At 36.5% G+C, this 16,162-nt stretch overlaps 1 protein-coding gene across 1 annotated transcript in view; it reads left to right on the forward strand.

Annotated features, from left to right (window-relative positions):
- Positions 1-16,162, forward strand: part of LGR4 (leucine rich repeat containing G protein-coupled receptor 4) — a 124,028-nt gene extending 107,866 nt beyond the window's left edge. Inside the window, exons 11-18 of the mRNA XM_064288342.1 lie at positions 1,528-1,599; positions 3,044-3,109; positions 4,792-4,863; positions 6,748-6,819; positions 7,115-7,240; positions 8,079-8,194; positions 8,450-8,533; positions 12,114-16,162. Coding sequence (XP_064144412.1) covers positions 1,528-1,599; positions 3,044-3,109; positions 4,792-4,863; positions 6,748-6,819; positions 7,115-7,240; positions 8,079-8,194; positions 8,450-8,533; positions 12,114-13,381 — 1,876 coding nt within the window. The 3' untranslated portion in view covers positions 13,382-16,162. The remainder of the gene's footprint in view (positions 1-1,527; positions 1,600-3,043; positions 3,110-4,791; positions 4,864-6,747; positions 6,820-7,114; positions 7,241-8,078; positions 8,195-8,449; positions 8,534-12,113) is intronic.

Genomic DNA, 16,162 nt, shown 5'->3' on the forward strand with positions numbered 1-16,162 from the left:
GAAGAGGGGCTGTGTAACATGACACTGCTAGCCCACAGTGTGACAGTGCTTTTCTGTGGTGACATGGCTTTATGCTTTTTCTTCCAATCTCCCCTACGTGATCATCGTCATGAATGTCACGCACAGAGATGGAGATATAGAGCTTGCGGTTAGTCCCCTCAGGTAGAACACAGCCTAGTTTGTAGAGGTGACATCTGAAAAGGTCACTGAAAATATAAGGCAGTGACTGAGTGCCAAATGAAAGGCAGTGCTTTAGGAATTCAGAAATGGGAGTGATTGCTATAGGCTATTAGAGAAGGTTTCATGGAGGAGGTAGAATGTTTCAAAATTGAATGCTATCAGGTTTCCCAGAGCTGCGTATTTTATTTAGAAAGGCAAGATTTTATAAAAATGGGAATACCAAAAGTATACTCAGGGATGGCATACAGATGATCAAATCCAGCTAGAATTGCATGTTTATACTGATATAGTACATGGTATGTAGAAATTTGAAAAATTGGGATTAGATTTTAAAATGGCAAACCTGAATATCTGGTTATGGCAAAGTTTCCCACCGGGTTGCCTGTGAATCAATTACCGGTGTATCCAAGATTTTGATTACCTCAACTCTCCAAATAGCTAGGTGGTACCTAAGGTGGCTCGGGTCCCCAGCCACAGTACGCTATATAAGTATTATAATTGCCACGTGCGCCAAGTTGTAAGAAAACAGAAAAATTGATAGCACTGAGCTAAGGAGTTTTACCTTGACTTTTAAGGCAGTTTGGAAGTGTTGAGAATGTTTGAATAGGCAATATGAGGAAGGAAAGGAAAAGAGAGACTAGAAATGGGTCAAATGGTGAGCAGGCCATGGGAATAGTCCACTTGGCCAAATGAACACATGTAACCGTGAGCCTTCCATGCCTTCAATCCGTCACTGGAGTTGCATGTTCCGTCTGGGATTCCTCCATGCCTCTCTGCATCCTTTCACCACTCATCTGCATAGTAGCAGTAAAAATGGACAGAATGGGTCAGATATATTAGATATTAGAGGAAGAAAGAACAGGAATTGGGGACTGACCACAGATGAGAGCATAGAAAGGAGGAAAATAAGAGAAAATTTTAATAGGTTAACTGAAAAAAATAGAAATAAATTTTTAAAAAGGTAAAAATAGAGTTCGGGGGCAGAGTGCTACTCTAGTTTCAAACGTTTTAAGTGTGAGGAGGTGACAGAACTTGCAGATGATTGTGTGCAGGCGATGACTGTGAATTGGTGTTTTTCTGTTGGTCCGTGTGGGAAATCCAGCCCATTGTTTGGACAATAATGATATCCTGTTTCACACGTTTTTCTACATTACTGTGAAGATGGTATCTGTACGGAGGGTTAGATCATCTTCCGACATGCCTAACTTTAGGGAGTAATGAAGCAATTGGGTGCATAAACTCTAGTCCATGTGAAAATATATCACATTTATTTTTCAACATCAGAATAACATTTTGTTTAACCATCTTGACTTGAGTCATTTCTCACATGAACAATGTTTTCCACAGGACCCTGACCGGTACTAAGATAAGCAGCATACCCAATAATTTGTGCCAAGAACAAAAGATGCTTAGGACTTTGTAAGTTGGATTCTTCTTCTCTTCTCCTCATATTTTTCTTTTATATATTTCATACATGTTGAGTTTTATTTTTAATTAACTAATTTCATAGGGTGATTTTAACTTATTATTTGTTCCCTTCATGGAAATGAGTAGCAGTTTTAGTAGTTGACAGGGTATGTAATGTGCATTTGAATTTGATTTTAGGGTTATGTATATATCACACATCTGGTGACATTACTTTGAACAAAGTAAAACCAAGCTGGCTCTTCATTGATTTTTTTTCCTTAGCCTAATTCCTTGTCTCTGTTCTAGTTCTTCCAGGGGCCTTAGCTAACCAGATTCTGCTCTCTCATCTATAACCTAAGCAGAGCCCAAATCTTTCTTGAATCAGGAACCAACTGATCATGCTGTTTTCCACAAACTTTAAGATGACCCAGAAATTATAAATAAATAAATAAGTTATTGCCATGGAGTCGATTCCAACTCATAGCGACCTATAGGACAGAGTAGAACTGGCCCATAGGGTTTCCGAGGAGCAGCTAGTAGATTTGAACTGTCTACCTTTGGTTAGGAGTCAAACTGAGCTCTTAACTGCTGTGCCCCCAGGGCTAAATAAATAAATAGACGAGGTAAAAATGTCACAAGAATAAACAAGTTACTAAAGTTGTTAAGTTTTCAGCAGAGGGAGATGTTAACGAAATAAGTGACTGATTGATTAAGCAAGTAGTTAAATGGTGTAATAGGATATCAAACTTCAACATGATGATTACCCTTGAGAAAAATTGCAGTGGGGTTGGCTGAGAGTTAATTAGTTTTAATATTTGATTTCATAGAAATAATTAAAAAGAATGTGAATGTGCATACCCTGCCTCTTATAGCTTTTTAATTAAAGAACATCACAGAAATTACTTATGGCACAAACAATATCATGAAAGTATACATTTTTAAAAATATCCATAACTTTACACTTAAACATGATTTTCATAATTTATTTTTATATATTTAGGTTATGTATTTTATCTTTATGTTGTCTATACTCAATGTTATGTACTGGAAGTTTACAAATACTTATACTAAGCCTACAAATAATAAGGATATAATGCTTGGTAAAGTCGAGGGTCTGGGAAAGAGGAAGACCCATAACAAGGTGGATTGACACAGTAGCTGCAGCAGTGGGCTCAAACTTAGCAATGATTGTGAGGATGGCACAGAACTGGGCTGTGTTTTGTTCTGTTGTACGTAGGGTAATTGTGAGTTGGAACCGACTCGACAGCACCTAACAACAATAAGCCTATTGTATCACTGAGGAGTTCCAGAAGCTAAGTCTTAGAAAAAAAGTAGTTAGTTTTCATGTTCAGTTATATCTCTTTATCATTCTTCTTTCATTGCTGCTAAGTATAGCTCTTTTAATATAGTGTTCTCATAACATAAAATTAATTTGCCAATTTCCCATCATTTTAAGGGACTTGTCTTACAACAATATAAAAGACCTTCCAAGTTTTAATGGATGCCACGCTCTGGAAGAAATGTAGGTTGGTCTTTGATTTACTTTTTTAGGTGTGGTGTATTATTAGTTTGTTGAGCATTTCTTTTTTAAAATAAATAGCTTTATTATTAAGAAATTAGAAGTTCATGTAATCAGATGTTTCTATGAATAAAATGTCAAATTGTACTGGATATGTTCGTGCAAACAGGGTTTATTAGACACCTATGTATTAGGCATTCTATGAGATGCAATGGAGGTGGGGGTGGGGGGGTTGTGGAGGTTGGTGTGTACAACAAAAACTTGTCCTAACTGTTGAGGGAAACCAGACATGGATACCAGTAGCCACATGTATACCTATGTCATTCTGCTCTGATGGAAGTTGGTGGGGATGTGGGAGGGAGGGAAGCATTTAATTCTCCCAGGTTTGATCCCATTCTTTCTATAGTTGCCATGATTGTGCTTCTTGGATTTTTACTCAATCTATTATCTCTCTCACTTCTGAGGTTGGTGGATAAGGAATTTAGATGGTGTACCAGTTAACTCTTACTATAACTTGTGATGAAATACCATTTAGTGTCTCATTTTATAGATGGGTAAACCATGGTTTTATTTTTTTTTCCTCTAAATTTTACTTATTTTGTTGTTGTGAGAATATACACAACAAAACATAAATCAACAATTTCTACATGTACGATTTAGTGACATCGATTACATTCTTCCAGTTGTGCAGCCATTCTTACTCTCCTTTTCTGAGTTGTTCCTCTCTCATTAACGTAAACTCACTGCCCCCTAAGGTTTTTGTCTAATTTTTAGAGTTGCTGTTGTCACTTTGATCCCATATAGGTAGCTCTTAAAAGAGCATAATGCTCAAGGCAGACCTTTTTTACAAGTTAAGCTAAATTGTTGTTTGGTTTTAAGAATACTTTGGGGGATATTTTTGGTTTAATGTTTAAAGATTATCTCAGGGCAATAGTTTCAGGGGTACCTCTACCCTCCATGGCTCCAGAAAGCCTGGAGTCCATGAGAAATTGAATTCTGTTCTGCTTTTTCTCTCTTTCGGTCAGGATTCTTCCATGAAATCTTTGATCAAAATGTTAAGTAATGGTAGCCAGGCACCATCCAGTTCTTCTGGTCTCATGGCAAAGGAAGCAGTTGTTCATGGAGGAAATTAGCCACACATTCTACCTCCTCCTCCTATTCCTGACATTCTTTCCTCCTCTGTCAGTCTAGGTGAATACAGACCAATTGTTGTGCCTTGGATGGCCACTTGCAAACTTTTAAGACCTCAGGAACTATGCAACAAACTAGGAGATATAACAGAAGCACTAAAAATATTATTTGGCCAGTTAACTGGGATGTCCCATGAAACCATGACTCTGAACCTCCAAACCAAGGAACCAAATCCCAGGAGGTGTTTGGCTGTACATAAGCAGCTTCAGCAGCCACTCTTTTTTTTTTTTTTTTGTCATTTTTTGAATATCTGTGTACAGCTTAGTGACAGCAATTGTAATAATCAGCTGTGCAACCCTACCCTTAATCAGTGTGATTTATCCATCATTATTAACCCTCCTTTTTCCCTTCCCTCCTGCCAGTTCTCTTTACTTTTAACCAGATCAATTAATGTTACATATGAATGGGTATTTAAAGTTAGAAAATGTTTAAGAAATTTTATTTTTTAAATAGAAAATACTTTTTTCTCGCCTCTTTTCCTTTCCTTTTTTTAGTTCTTTGCAACGTAATCAGATCCATCAAATAAAGGAAGGTACTTTTCAAGACCTGATTTTCCTAAGGATTCTGTAAGTTTGTCTATGATTATCAAAGACATAAAATTGTTGTCAAGCTATAAATAATATACTATTACAGTTCCCATGTTAACACATAGACTTAAAGATATGATTTATTTTATATAAATATCGTTTAAACTTTATCACATGGTACTTTATGAGTAATCTACTTTTGGAATTTTTACCTTAGCTAATTGATGGTGTTGTGCTTTGGCGAGTAAAACGTGTAAGAGAGATAGCTTGTTTGTTTTCAAGTTGTAATAGTGTGGTTTACCATCCATTAGGAGTTGAAACTATAGCTAGGGGGCTAAAACTAGCCTCCGACCTGTTTCTGTAACTTAAGTTTTATTGGAATGCGGCCATGCCGTTTTAAGTACTGTCTAAAGCTGCTTATTTTTTTTTAAAGCTGCTTTCGCTATACAGTGGTATAGTTGAGTAGTTTCAGTAGAACCCATATGACCAACAAAGCCCAAAGTATTTACTATCTTGTCCTCTACAGGAAAAGTGTGCTGACCCCTGCACCAGGATATCTGTCATTACAAATATAACCAATATGTAGTAGACGCACTCATTTAAAAATTTATTTCTATTTGAGTACGCATTTGTACCATGCACTCTGTTAAGCTCTTGGGAATGTAGGGATGACTAAGACAGGCCTAAAGGTGCCCTAGTGGTAGATTGGTTAAGTGGTCCGCTGCTAACTGAAAGATCAGCACTTGGAACCCACCAGCTGCTCCACAGGAATGAGATGTGGCAGTCTGCTTCAGTAAAGATTACAGCCTTGGAAGCCCTATGGGGCAGTTCTACTTTGTCCCATAGTGTCACCGTGAGTCAGAATTGACTTAACGGCAACAGGATGGATGGAAGACCGACCATGTCACTGCGTTTATAGAACTTTAGTGTGGAAAACACAGATAAACTAAATAAGTGAACTTTTTTTTAAATACGAAAAAATTTGAAAAATGGAAGTAAAATAAAGTTACATATATCGAATCCTGATTTCTAGTAGATCCTAGTTAAGAAATAAAGCATGCATTCTACTAGGAAATCTTGTATTGGTAGTTTGGCTTGCTAGATTTTTCCTTGCTGCTGACAGGCTTGCTGTGGGCCTCGGAGGTCATGTGGGAAGGGGACTGGCTCCTAGCTGCCATCACTTCTAGAGCACTGATAAGTGACAACAATGAAAAGCTGGCCTTTTTATAATTCGTAACCAAATTTTTGAGTTTTCCTGTTATCCGGTAGATGTGTCATGAAATGAATTTATCTAATCTTTAAATTTCTACTAAGGCCCAATTTAAGTGTGGTTGGAGATTATTTCTCTGTTTTATCAATCCTGTAATATCAGAATTACTCAGTGGTGTTTCTCAATATAGAGTGTGCCTCTCCTACTGATATGATTTTTATTTCCTGCTTGGGAAAGAATGATATCTGAAGCCCTTCTGGAATGCTCTTGTTTGCATATTGATTGTTTGTCTTCCCTCAGGGCCTTATCACTAACCTTTGAGAAGGCAAATAATATGAAGCCTGTTTTTATTTTCAGCTTTGTCATGAGCTGGGCTTTTCCTCACCTACTTAATAATACAATATCAAGGGTTATGTCGTATCTTTTATATTTTTTTGAACTGTTACCAGAATGATAAAATAGAGAAAATTGACAACTATTTTTAAACAGATGCTGGTTAGAATTACTACTACATGGAACACGTTCTAAGAACTAGATTGTTGTGAAGGAGGCATTCAAAATAATCCGAAAAAAATGTTGTTGGACAAGACTGAAAATCTTTGTTATCTTATCAGGGGTATTGTATGACTACCTCAGATTCTAAAGTGTAGTTGAAGTAACTGACTTGTGAGTGTTTATTTGAAAAGATTAACCTGTTACTCTAAAAATTGCAGAGATCTGAGTAGAAACCGGATCCACGAAATTCACAGCGGAGCTTTTGCCAAACTTGGGTCAATAACTAACCTGTAAGTAGATGATTTTATGCAGTAATAACATGAACGCAGTGAATAGCGCTACAGAAACTTGTGATTTAACGCTGTCTTATGAAAATATTTTTCTGTATAGTTGTTCCTTTGTATACATGCTAAGCTGCATTGATGTGTTAACAGCTTCTATGATGGCAAAATGAATGCGAGATCTGTCATCTCAGCACAACTAAACCTCATCTTAGCGCACTTTTATTTCTGACATTGATAAATCTACAGATGCTTTTATGTGGTTTGTATCTTAAGAGTTAACAAAGTTTCATATACATTTTAGAGACTTAAGTTTCAATGAATTAACTTCATTTCCTACGGAAGGCCTGAACGGGCTAAATCAACTGAAGCTTGCAGGCAACTTTAAGCTGAAAGAAGCTTTAGCAGCAAAAGATTTTGTGAATCTCAGGTGTGTTTTTGTTTAATTTTTCTCTTTTGTTGAATATGTCGTAAGCTTCTAAATTATAGGGTGTCCAGGTTTTTGATGTGGTTTCTATCTGTTCTGGGAGTCTATAATTTATTTTCCACATCAGTTCTTACGAATTCGGTCAAAAATAGAATTTGACCATTGTGCCATAGCTTTGAGAATATGAACTGGAGCCATTGATGCTATCAAAAAGATGATACAGCAGAAAGTTTTCTATGCACTGGACTTCCATTAGCAACAAGAAGGCAGAAACCATGTAAGTGGGAACCTACAAAAAATTGATAGTTGCTATAATACTTAAAAAAGAAACTAGAGTTATAGGGGAAACCTTATTAATATAGTAGAGAAAGGGCTTGAAAGTATTATTGTGGAAGAAAAGAGTAAATATTTTCACTACATTTATGTGAGCAAGGTAAATTCATTTAATGGTTAAAAAGTCATAGGACCTGGGGGTATTAATTTTAAATGAAGCTACCAGTTTCAAATAATAAATTGGGGGTCATTCATTTGTAAAAGGAGCCTGATAAAATCTTAATGTAAATTGCAATATTGCTATTAGAATTTTAATGCAGTTTGATTTACAGTCACTCTTGAGCATCTTTTATATAAAGGGAGAAACTGTGGTATCCTATGACACCGGAGCTCTTTTTACAGATGAGGAAAGCGAGGCCCAGAGAGAATGAGTGACCAGCCAAAAGCATGTGAGAGTCAGGTCTTTCTGGCTCCTAGGCTGGAGGTTTCAAAGATTAAAATGCTTTTTAAAAACAAAAGCATGCCTTTGAAGTTACTGTTGAATGTAGATTTTACATTTTTTTCCCAGGTCTTTATCTGTACCATATGCTTATCAGTGTTGTGCATTTTGGGGTTGTGACTCTTATGCAAATTCAAACACAGAAGATAGCAGCCTCCAAGACCACAGTGTGGCCAAGGATAAAGGCAAGTGTGTGGACTTTTTTTAAAACAGAGCACTCTTTAAGGCACCCATCAGTTTCTACTATTGTAATCCTTTTGCGAAGGATCAGTATGAAATCTGTGAAGAAGATGGAATATTCTGTGTTACTGGTATCTACTGTGTTATCAAGCCTCGTCAAGCTAAATTTACTTCATATACATGAGAGAAAATTACAGAAAAATATGGTTATTTTGAATTGCATAGTATTTTCATTAAACATCCTTTATGTTATCTATCAGGTACTGCTGATGCAGCAGGCGTCACAAGCAGTGCTGAAAATGAAGAACATAGTCAAATAATTATCCACTGTACACCCTCAACAGGTACGCCCAACCCGTTTTGCTGCACTTTAAACCAACATTAGGCAAAAAGGCATCTAAGACATTTGGGGATTAGATGTGATTTCTATGATAGGTTTCGGATGATTAAATGATCTCTTAAAACCTTTTGACTCAAAATGTGGTCTGTGGGCCAGCAGCTTAGGCATCCCTTTGTAGACTCTCAGGCCACCAAATAAGAATCTGAGTGTTAACAAGCTACCCAGGTGAGGGTTCCAGTGCATTAAAATTTGGGAAGCACTGTCTTATACTCCTTTAACTTTAGGACTATTCTATAAGTTACAGGTCTATAAAATTTTTAGTTTTATCCACTCTTCCCCCCTCCACAACCCCTTTTTTTAAATGCAAGTTCGCCTTTCCTTTTCTCTCTAATTTACTTCATTGATGACTAGTAGACTTGGGAAAGTTACTGAGCTGAAGCCACATATTTGGTCGTGTTGTAATGACATATTCTTTCTAATGTACCAGATAAAATAGATTTAGAATTTTACTGTAGAAGAAAATATGAAATATTTTGGCAAACTGTGTGCTGTAAAGTTAGATTCCTTTGTTAGTATAATGTCACAGGATGATCTGGACATTAATTTCATGCACAGTATTATAATTATTATGGGTTCATTAATGATTACTGCTGAATTGTGAGCTCCTAAAATTTTTTTTTTTTTAATGGAACCTATAGGAAACCCTGGTGGCTCAGTGATTAAGTGCTCGGGCTGCTAACCAAAGGGCCAGCAGTTCAAATCTGCCAGGTGCTCCTTGAAAACCCTATGGGGCAGCTCTACTCTGCCCTATAGGGTCGCTATGAGTCAGAATCGACTCGACAGCACTGGGTTTGGTTTTGGCTTAATGGAACCTATATATATATATATATATTTTTGTAATTAATACTTCGCACAGTACCTTGTAGAGTATAAGCCTAAGGCTACCACATGGCTGAAGTGAATTGCCAAGCATCATTTATGTCATTTATTTTATTGTGTGTTAGTCTCTATATCAATTGTTAGAGGTTAAGGGGTGCCAAGGACTCACTTCCCCCTCTGGGATTCATGTGTTGAATAATGTGCATAAAGAATTGACAACCAAATGAGAAAGGAACAGTTTTATTAAAGGTGAGGCTAGACCTGAACACACAGTGATTCTGTTTCTTCCATGCTGAACCTAACTAAGCCTTGGGTCAACCAGGGCAAAAATTGGTCTGAGTTCATCTCTTTCCCAAGGCTGTAGCAGGGATGAGCTACAGTCCCGCCGCTCAGACTCAGGTCAGTATACTGGCCTGAATCCACCCAGAGACACCATGCTTAATGCTGAAGCAGGAAGTATAGGACAGCCCTAGACTTTCTCTTAGGACTGGGAGGAGGGGGCAGGCTTCCAAAGACAGAGATTGGGTGGAGCTGGCTCTCTAGGCTTTTAAGGCAAAGTAACTCCACCTACTAATGAAACACTCCCCAAAGGGTGCCTTGTTCTAGGTTAGATGAAGGAATACTTCCTTGAAGGATGAGTTAAGATGCAGAAATAAAACTTTCTCTCTTACTGCTTCCCTGAGGGAGGGATTAAAAAAAAAAAAAAAAAAAAAGACAAAGTCTCTTGAAGACAAAAAGGACAAACATGTATGAAATGTCTATAGTAGGCAGATTCATAGAGGCAGAAAGTAGACTAGAGATTAACAGGGAAAACACTGGTGGCTTAATGGTTAAGTGCTAGCAGCTGCTAACCAAAAGGTCAGCAGTTCAAATCCACCAGGCGCCCCTTGGGAACCCTATGGGGCAGTTCTACTCTGTCCTTCAGGGTTGCTATGAGTTGGAATTGACTCTACCACAATGGGTTTGGTTTGTTTGTTTGTTTCCGTTGGGGAAGAGGGGATTGCTTAATGGGTACAGTGTATGTTTGCGGGGGATGAAAAACTTTCGGAAAAAGTGATGATGGTTGTACAACATTGTGAATGTAATTAATTCGACTGAAATGTACACTTAAAAATGGTTAAAATGGAAAATTTTATGTATTTTACCACTGTAAAGTAAAAAGTGAAGTGTTATCTGGAAATCAGATATAAATGGCGCGAGCTGGCCCTTTTAGGACTCTGTATATATCAAGGCCTGAAAGGCTTTGTCTGGTATATCAAATTCCATGACAGTTCAGAAAAATAAATCAGAACGTGTCTTTTAGACAATTGTAAAACATAGTTTTCTTGTGCTTTGTCGTCAAAATTTTTTCTTTAAAAATTTTTCTTTAGTAATTTTTAAATAAAATACTTGTCATTTGTGATATAACTAATATATCAAAGTCAGTTACTAGAATCCACAATTCAGGCCTATTAAATTAGCTATTGCAATCTTAGTTTAAGTTATACAGATTTTTATTGGACATAGCTTTGTTTGAGTAGTTAACATTATTGTGTGAGTTCTTAGGTGTATGATCTTACTGGATATCCTTGGTCTAAAGTTTAATCAAACACTTTGAAATCTCAACTTTTCTGGCTGGAAAATGGAGATATTTATACTTATCTTATCCTGCCTTATCAGATTGCCTTTGAATCATAGAATTGTGTGTAAGCACACACACACACACGCACACATACACATATATAATTATTACGAAGTATACTTTGGGATTAGGAAGGAAGAAGAAAAAGAGAACTAATATTTACTGAAGTCCACCTGTGGGCCCAGTAACCTGCTTAGGTACCTAGGCAGGTAATTAAAAGTAATTAGGTATACAATTTTACTTAAGCTTCACCACTCTATGAAACAGGCATTATTCACAAATGAGAAAATGCTGCAGGTGTTTTAAGTTGCTTTCTCAAAGTCATAGTAGCAAGTTGTTGTTAGTTGCCATCGAGTTGGCATGCACAACAAAATGAAATGTTGCCCAGTCCTGCACCATCTTCATGATGGTTGGTATGCTCTAGTCTATTGTGGCCGCTGAGTATTTTGAGTGCCTGGCAACCTAGGGGGTTCATCTTCCAGCACTATATCCAAAAATATTCTATTGTGATCCATAGGGTTTTTATTGGCTGATTTTCAGAGGTAGATCTCCAAGTTTTTCCTCCTAGCCTGTCTTAGTCTGGAAGCTCCACTGAAACCTATCCACCATGGATGACCCTGCTGGTATTTGAAATATCAGTAGCATACCTTCCAGCATCATAGCAACATGCAGCAGCAAGCCACCACAGTACAACAAACAGACAGGTGATAGAGTAGCAGGTTGTTAATCTTAAATCCGACCCTAGTTTCTCTGATTCCAAAGTCTCTATTCCTGCAGTGTATCAAGTACCTTCTCTGTACTAGATACTGTGTATTATATATTAGGTATAAGAGAAAGTGAAAAAAAAAAAAAAAAATCACTGTATGGCCTTACCGAATGTTTAATAAGATAAATTAGAGTCATTTATTTTTTAAAATACCTAGTCCATGACTATAGCATCTCAGAAGTAGTGATCTCTTTCAATTTGCTAGAAGGTTTAATTATTTTAGATTTACCTCTCAGTTTCTTCATCAGGCTACATCATTATGAAATACGGTATTTTCCTAATTATCTTTTATTTCTCTCTGTCTTTTTTTCATTTTAGGTGCTTTTAAGCCCTGTGAATATTTACTTGGAAGCTGGATGATTCGTCTTACTGTGTGGTTCATTTTCTTGGTCGCACTGTTTTTCAACCTACTTGTCATTTTAACAACGTTTGCATCTTGTACATCGCTGCCTTCCTCCAAGTTGTTCATAGGCTTGATCTCCGTGTCTAACTTATTCATGGGAGTCTATACCGGCATCTTGACTTTCCTGGATGCCGTGTCCTGGAGCAGATTCGCTGACTTTGGCATTTGGTGGGAGACTGGCAGTGGCTGCAAAGTTGCTGGGTTTCTGGCAGTTTTCTCCTCAGAAAGTGCCATATTTTTATTAACGTTAGCAGCCATTGAAAGAAGCTTATCTGTAATGAAAAATGGGAAAAGCAGTCACCCCAAACAATTCCGGGGTGCTGCCCTTTTTGCTTTCCTGGGTGCTGCAGTAGCAGGCTGTTTCCCCCTTTTCCATAGAGGGGAATATTCCGCGTCACCCTTGTGTTTGCCGTTTCCCACAGGGGAAACACCGTCCTTGGGATTTACTGTAACCTTAGTGCTTTTAAACTCCTTAGCATTTTTATTAATGGCCATTATCTACACTAAACTTTACTGCAACTTGGAAAAAGAGGACCTGTCAGAGAACTCACAGTCTAGCATGATTAAGCATGTTGCTTGGCTAATATTCACCAATTGCATCTTTTTCTGCCCTGTTGCATTTTTCTCATTTGCACCATTGATCACTGCAATCTCTATCAGCCCTGAAATAATGAAGTCTGTTACTCTGATATTTTTCCCATTGCCTGCCTGCCTGAATCCAGTCCTGTATGTTTTCTTCAACCCAAAGTTTAAAGAAGACTGGAAGTTACTGAAGCGACGTATTACCAAGAAAAATGGATCGGTTTCCATTTCCATCAGTAGCCAAGGTGGTTGTGTGGAACAAGATTTCTACTATGACTGTGGCATGTACTCACACTTGCAGGGGAACCTGACTGTGTGTGACTGCTGTGAATCGTTTCTTTTGACAAAGCCAATATCATGCAAACACTTAATAAAATCACACAGCTGCCCTGCATTGGCAGTGGCCTCTTGTCAAAGGGCAGATGGCTATTGGTCTGACTGTGGCACGCAGTCTGCCCACTCTGATTATGCAGATGAAGAAGATTCCTTTGTCTCGGACAGTTCCGACCAGGTGCAGGCCTGTGGACGAGCCTGCTTCTATCAGAGTCGAGGATTCCCTTTGGTGCGCTATGCTTATAACCTACCTAGAGTTAAAGACTGAATTAATGTGTCTGTAGCTGTTTCCCTCACCAACCAAAATCACAGTGTTTTTAGAGTGAACCTTATTCTGATCTTTCATGTGGAAAGCACTTCTGTAATCACTACCTGGGGTCACTTAGAAGAAGGGGATGGTGGTAGTATATGTCTCAAATGACACATTTTCAAAGAACAGGTGCCTAAATTATAAACTAGTAAAAAAAAAAAATATCCAAGCAATGTGTGGTTTATTTGAAACAAATTTTTAACTTGAAAAGGATTTTAGGTAGAGTAGCAATATAACGTTAGCATTCTCTGATCCATAAGGAGCAAATTTATACCTATTGCTGAACTAAGCACAAAATAAAGAACAGCTGTTAATATCTTTTTTAAAATTATTTTGAAATGTGATTTTTATATACCTGAAGAAAAACTCTTGCTAATTTTAACGTTTTTTAGTATATTATCACTACTTAACAATTTTTAGTATATTAATCTCAGGACAACTTACTGCAGGGCCAAAAAAGGGATTATCTCCCAGGTAGAACTGTGAGAGTATACATAGGCATTACTTTATTGTATTTTCTGTTTCCACCTTTGACATGATAGAATCATAAGTTTTGTTTAAGTGATTTACAAATCGAAAACCTTAAGGTGTTTTTAAAGCAATATTAACAGCTGTTAGTTGAAAACAAAATACCAGAACATTTGTTTTCAGTCATTAAACATTGCTTGGGTGCAATCACAGTCCCTTTTTTCCCTCAGTGTTTTGTGATCATACTACTAGGAAAAAGTGAAGGGCTAATTGTTGTGGAGGTTTGGTAGATTTGGCTAAACTGCCAATTAGTATGGGGTTTTTCATAGTATCTGAAGGATTTGATGGCTCCGTGTAATGTTCCCATTAATAAACATCACCTAATATCATTGGAAGAATTTTCCAGCTTTGTTGGTATGATATCTATTTATAGCTTGAATTAAATAGAAAATAGACTGTAGTAAATAATTACATTTAATTGGAAACCATTGGGAGTAATTATGAAAGCATTTACACTTACTTCTTAGTTGGAGTTTCCTGAACCTGTGCTATTACATGGGCACGTCCATGCATTTTCCCTTTACTGTGATTACAAAAGAGCCTGTTCAACAGCTCAGATACTGAACTTTGGTGAGATAAGACAAATATGTCATTAAGAAAAACAAAAAAAATAGGAATAAAGCTTAGTCCTATGTTTTTAAAAAATAAAATTTTACTTGATTCTGGTGTATGGGCTTTTGGCATGTCACTATGGAGTCTTAAAGTTAAAACGTTCAATATGTCTTTTGAACAATATGCTAAATCAGTAATAAACCCACTGCCACGTTAGTTATTCTGGATATACTAAAAAACGTTAAGCTAGATTGCAGTTTAATAATTAAACTGTATATACTGTGCATATAATGAATTTTTATCTTATGTAAATTATTTTTAGAACACAAGTTGGGAAATGTGGCTTCTGTTCATTTCGTTTAATTAAAGCTACCTCCTAAACTATAGTGGCTGCCAGTAGCAGAATGTTAAATTGTGGTTTATATACTTTTTTGCCTTGTAAATAGTCTTGGTTGTACATTGTCAGTGTAATAAAAATGGAATCTTTGTATATCAAAATCATGTAGTTTGTACAAAATATGGGAGGGATTTATTTACAGTCTGTTGTAATTTTGTAAGGCCAACTATTCACAAGTTTTAAAAACTGCTATCATGTTTGTATATTTACACATCTGATAAATATTAAATCATAACTTGGTAAAAATACTCTAGTGAAAAGTTTTTTTTTTTTTTCCAAAATTCAGGTTCCTAAAAGCTGGTTATTTCATTCATTTAAAAAATAGAATAGCAGATATATAAAATATTTGGTAAACTATAAATATGATGTGTAATATTGCACTAAGTGTTTGAAATTATCAAAGTTTCTAGAAAGCAAATCTGTTTTGCCTTAGTTTTACAACTAGGTACATTAATGAATTTATTTAGTGCTAAAGTAAGAAAATTAAAGTAGAATTACTAATAGTTTCCATAACAAAGTGAAAAGTATTCAAAGTTATATTGGAAGTAACCATTAAAAAACACTGTTTTGATGCTTAAAAACCTATACATATTTAAGAACGTTTTGCTGAAATTTACAAGGTTTTGTCCTACCTTAAGTCTGAACCATTCCTGTGAAAAACAAATTGTGAAATTTAAGAGAATACCATCAATTAGTTCTTTTATTAAAAGCTAATAATCAAAAAATCTGCATGATACCACATGTACTCTGTTGCTCACAATACCTCAGTATTCATGATCCCAAAGCCCACATTTTAAAAATGAGGAAATGGAGGGTTTAGTGAAATTTAATTGAATACTTGAGTCACATAGCAAAGTAGAACCCAAACCAGAACCCAAGACCTCTTAATTGTGGACATAAATTTGTTTTTTAACTTCAGTGTATGTTGGAAATTTCCATAACACCATGTACCCATCACCCAACTTTGACATTTATCCATAGCACATGGTCAGCCTTGTTTTATCTTTATCCTACTCAGTAACTTCCTCCAATGCCCCCTGGCTTATTTTGAAGCAAATATAAGACATCATATCATTTCATCTGTAAATACTTCAATATGTCCAGAGATAAATTTTTTAAGTTGCATAATACATTGCTGCAGGGCTGACTGGTAATGGCATTATTTTTGTAAAGAAGTCAGAAGTTTACAGATAAGAATTTTTAAGCAAAAGTCACTTTTCACTTACACAGGTTACAGAGCCAGCAAGAAATACCAATTACCT

This window comes from Loxodonta africana, chromosome 7 (assembly GCF_030014295.1).
Source record: "Loxodonta africana isolate mLoxAfr1 chromosome 7, mLoxAfr1.hap2, whole genome shotgun sequence".
In the NCBI taxonomy this organism is placed as follows: domain Eukaryota; kingdom Metazoa; phylum Chordata; class Mammalia; order Proboscidea; family Elephantidae; genus Loxodonta; species Loxodonta africana.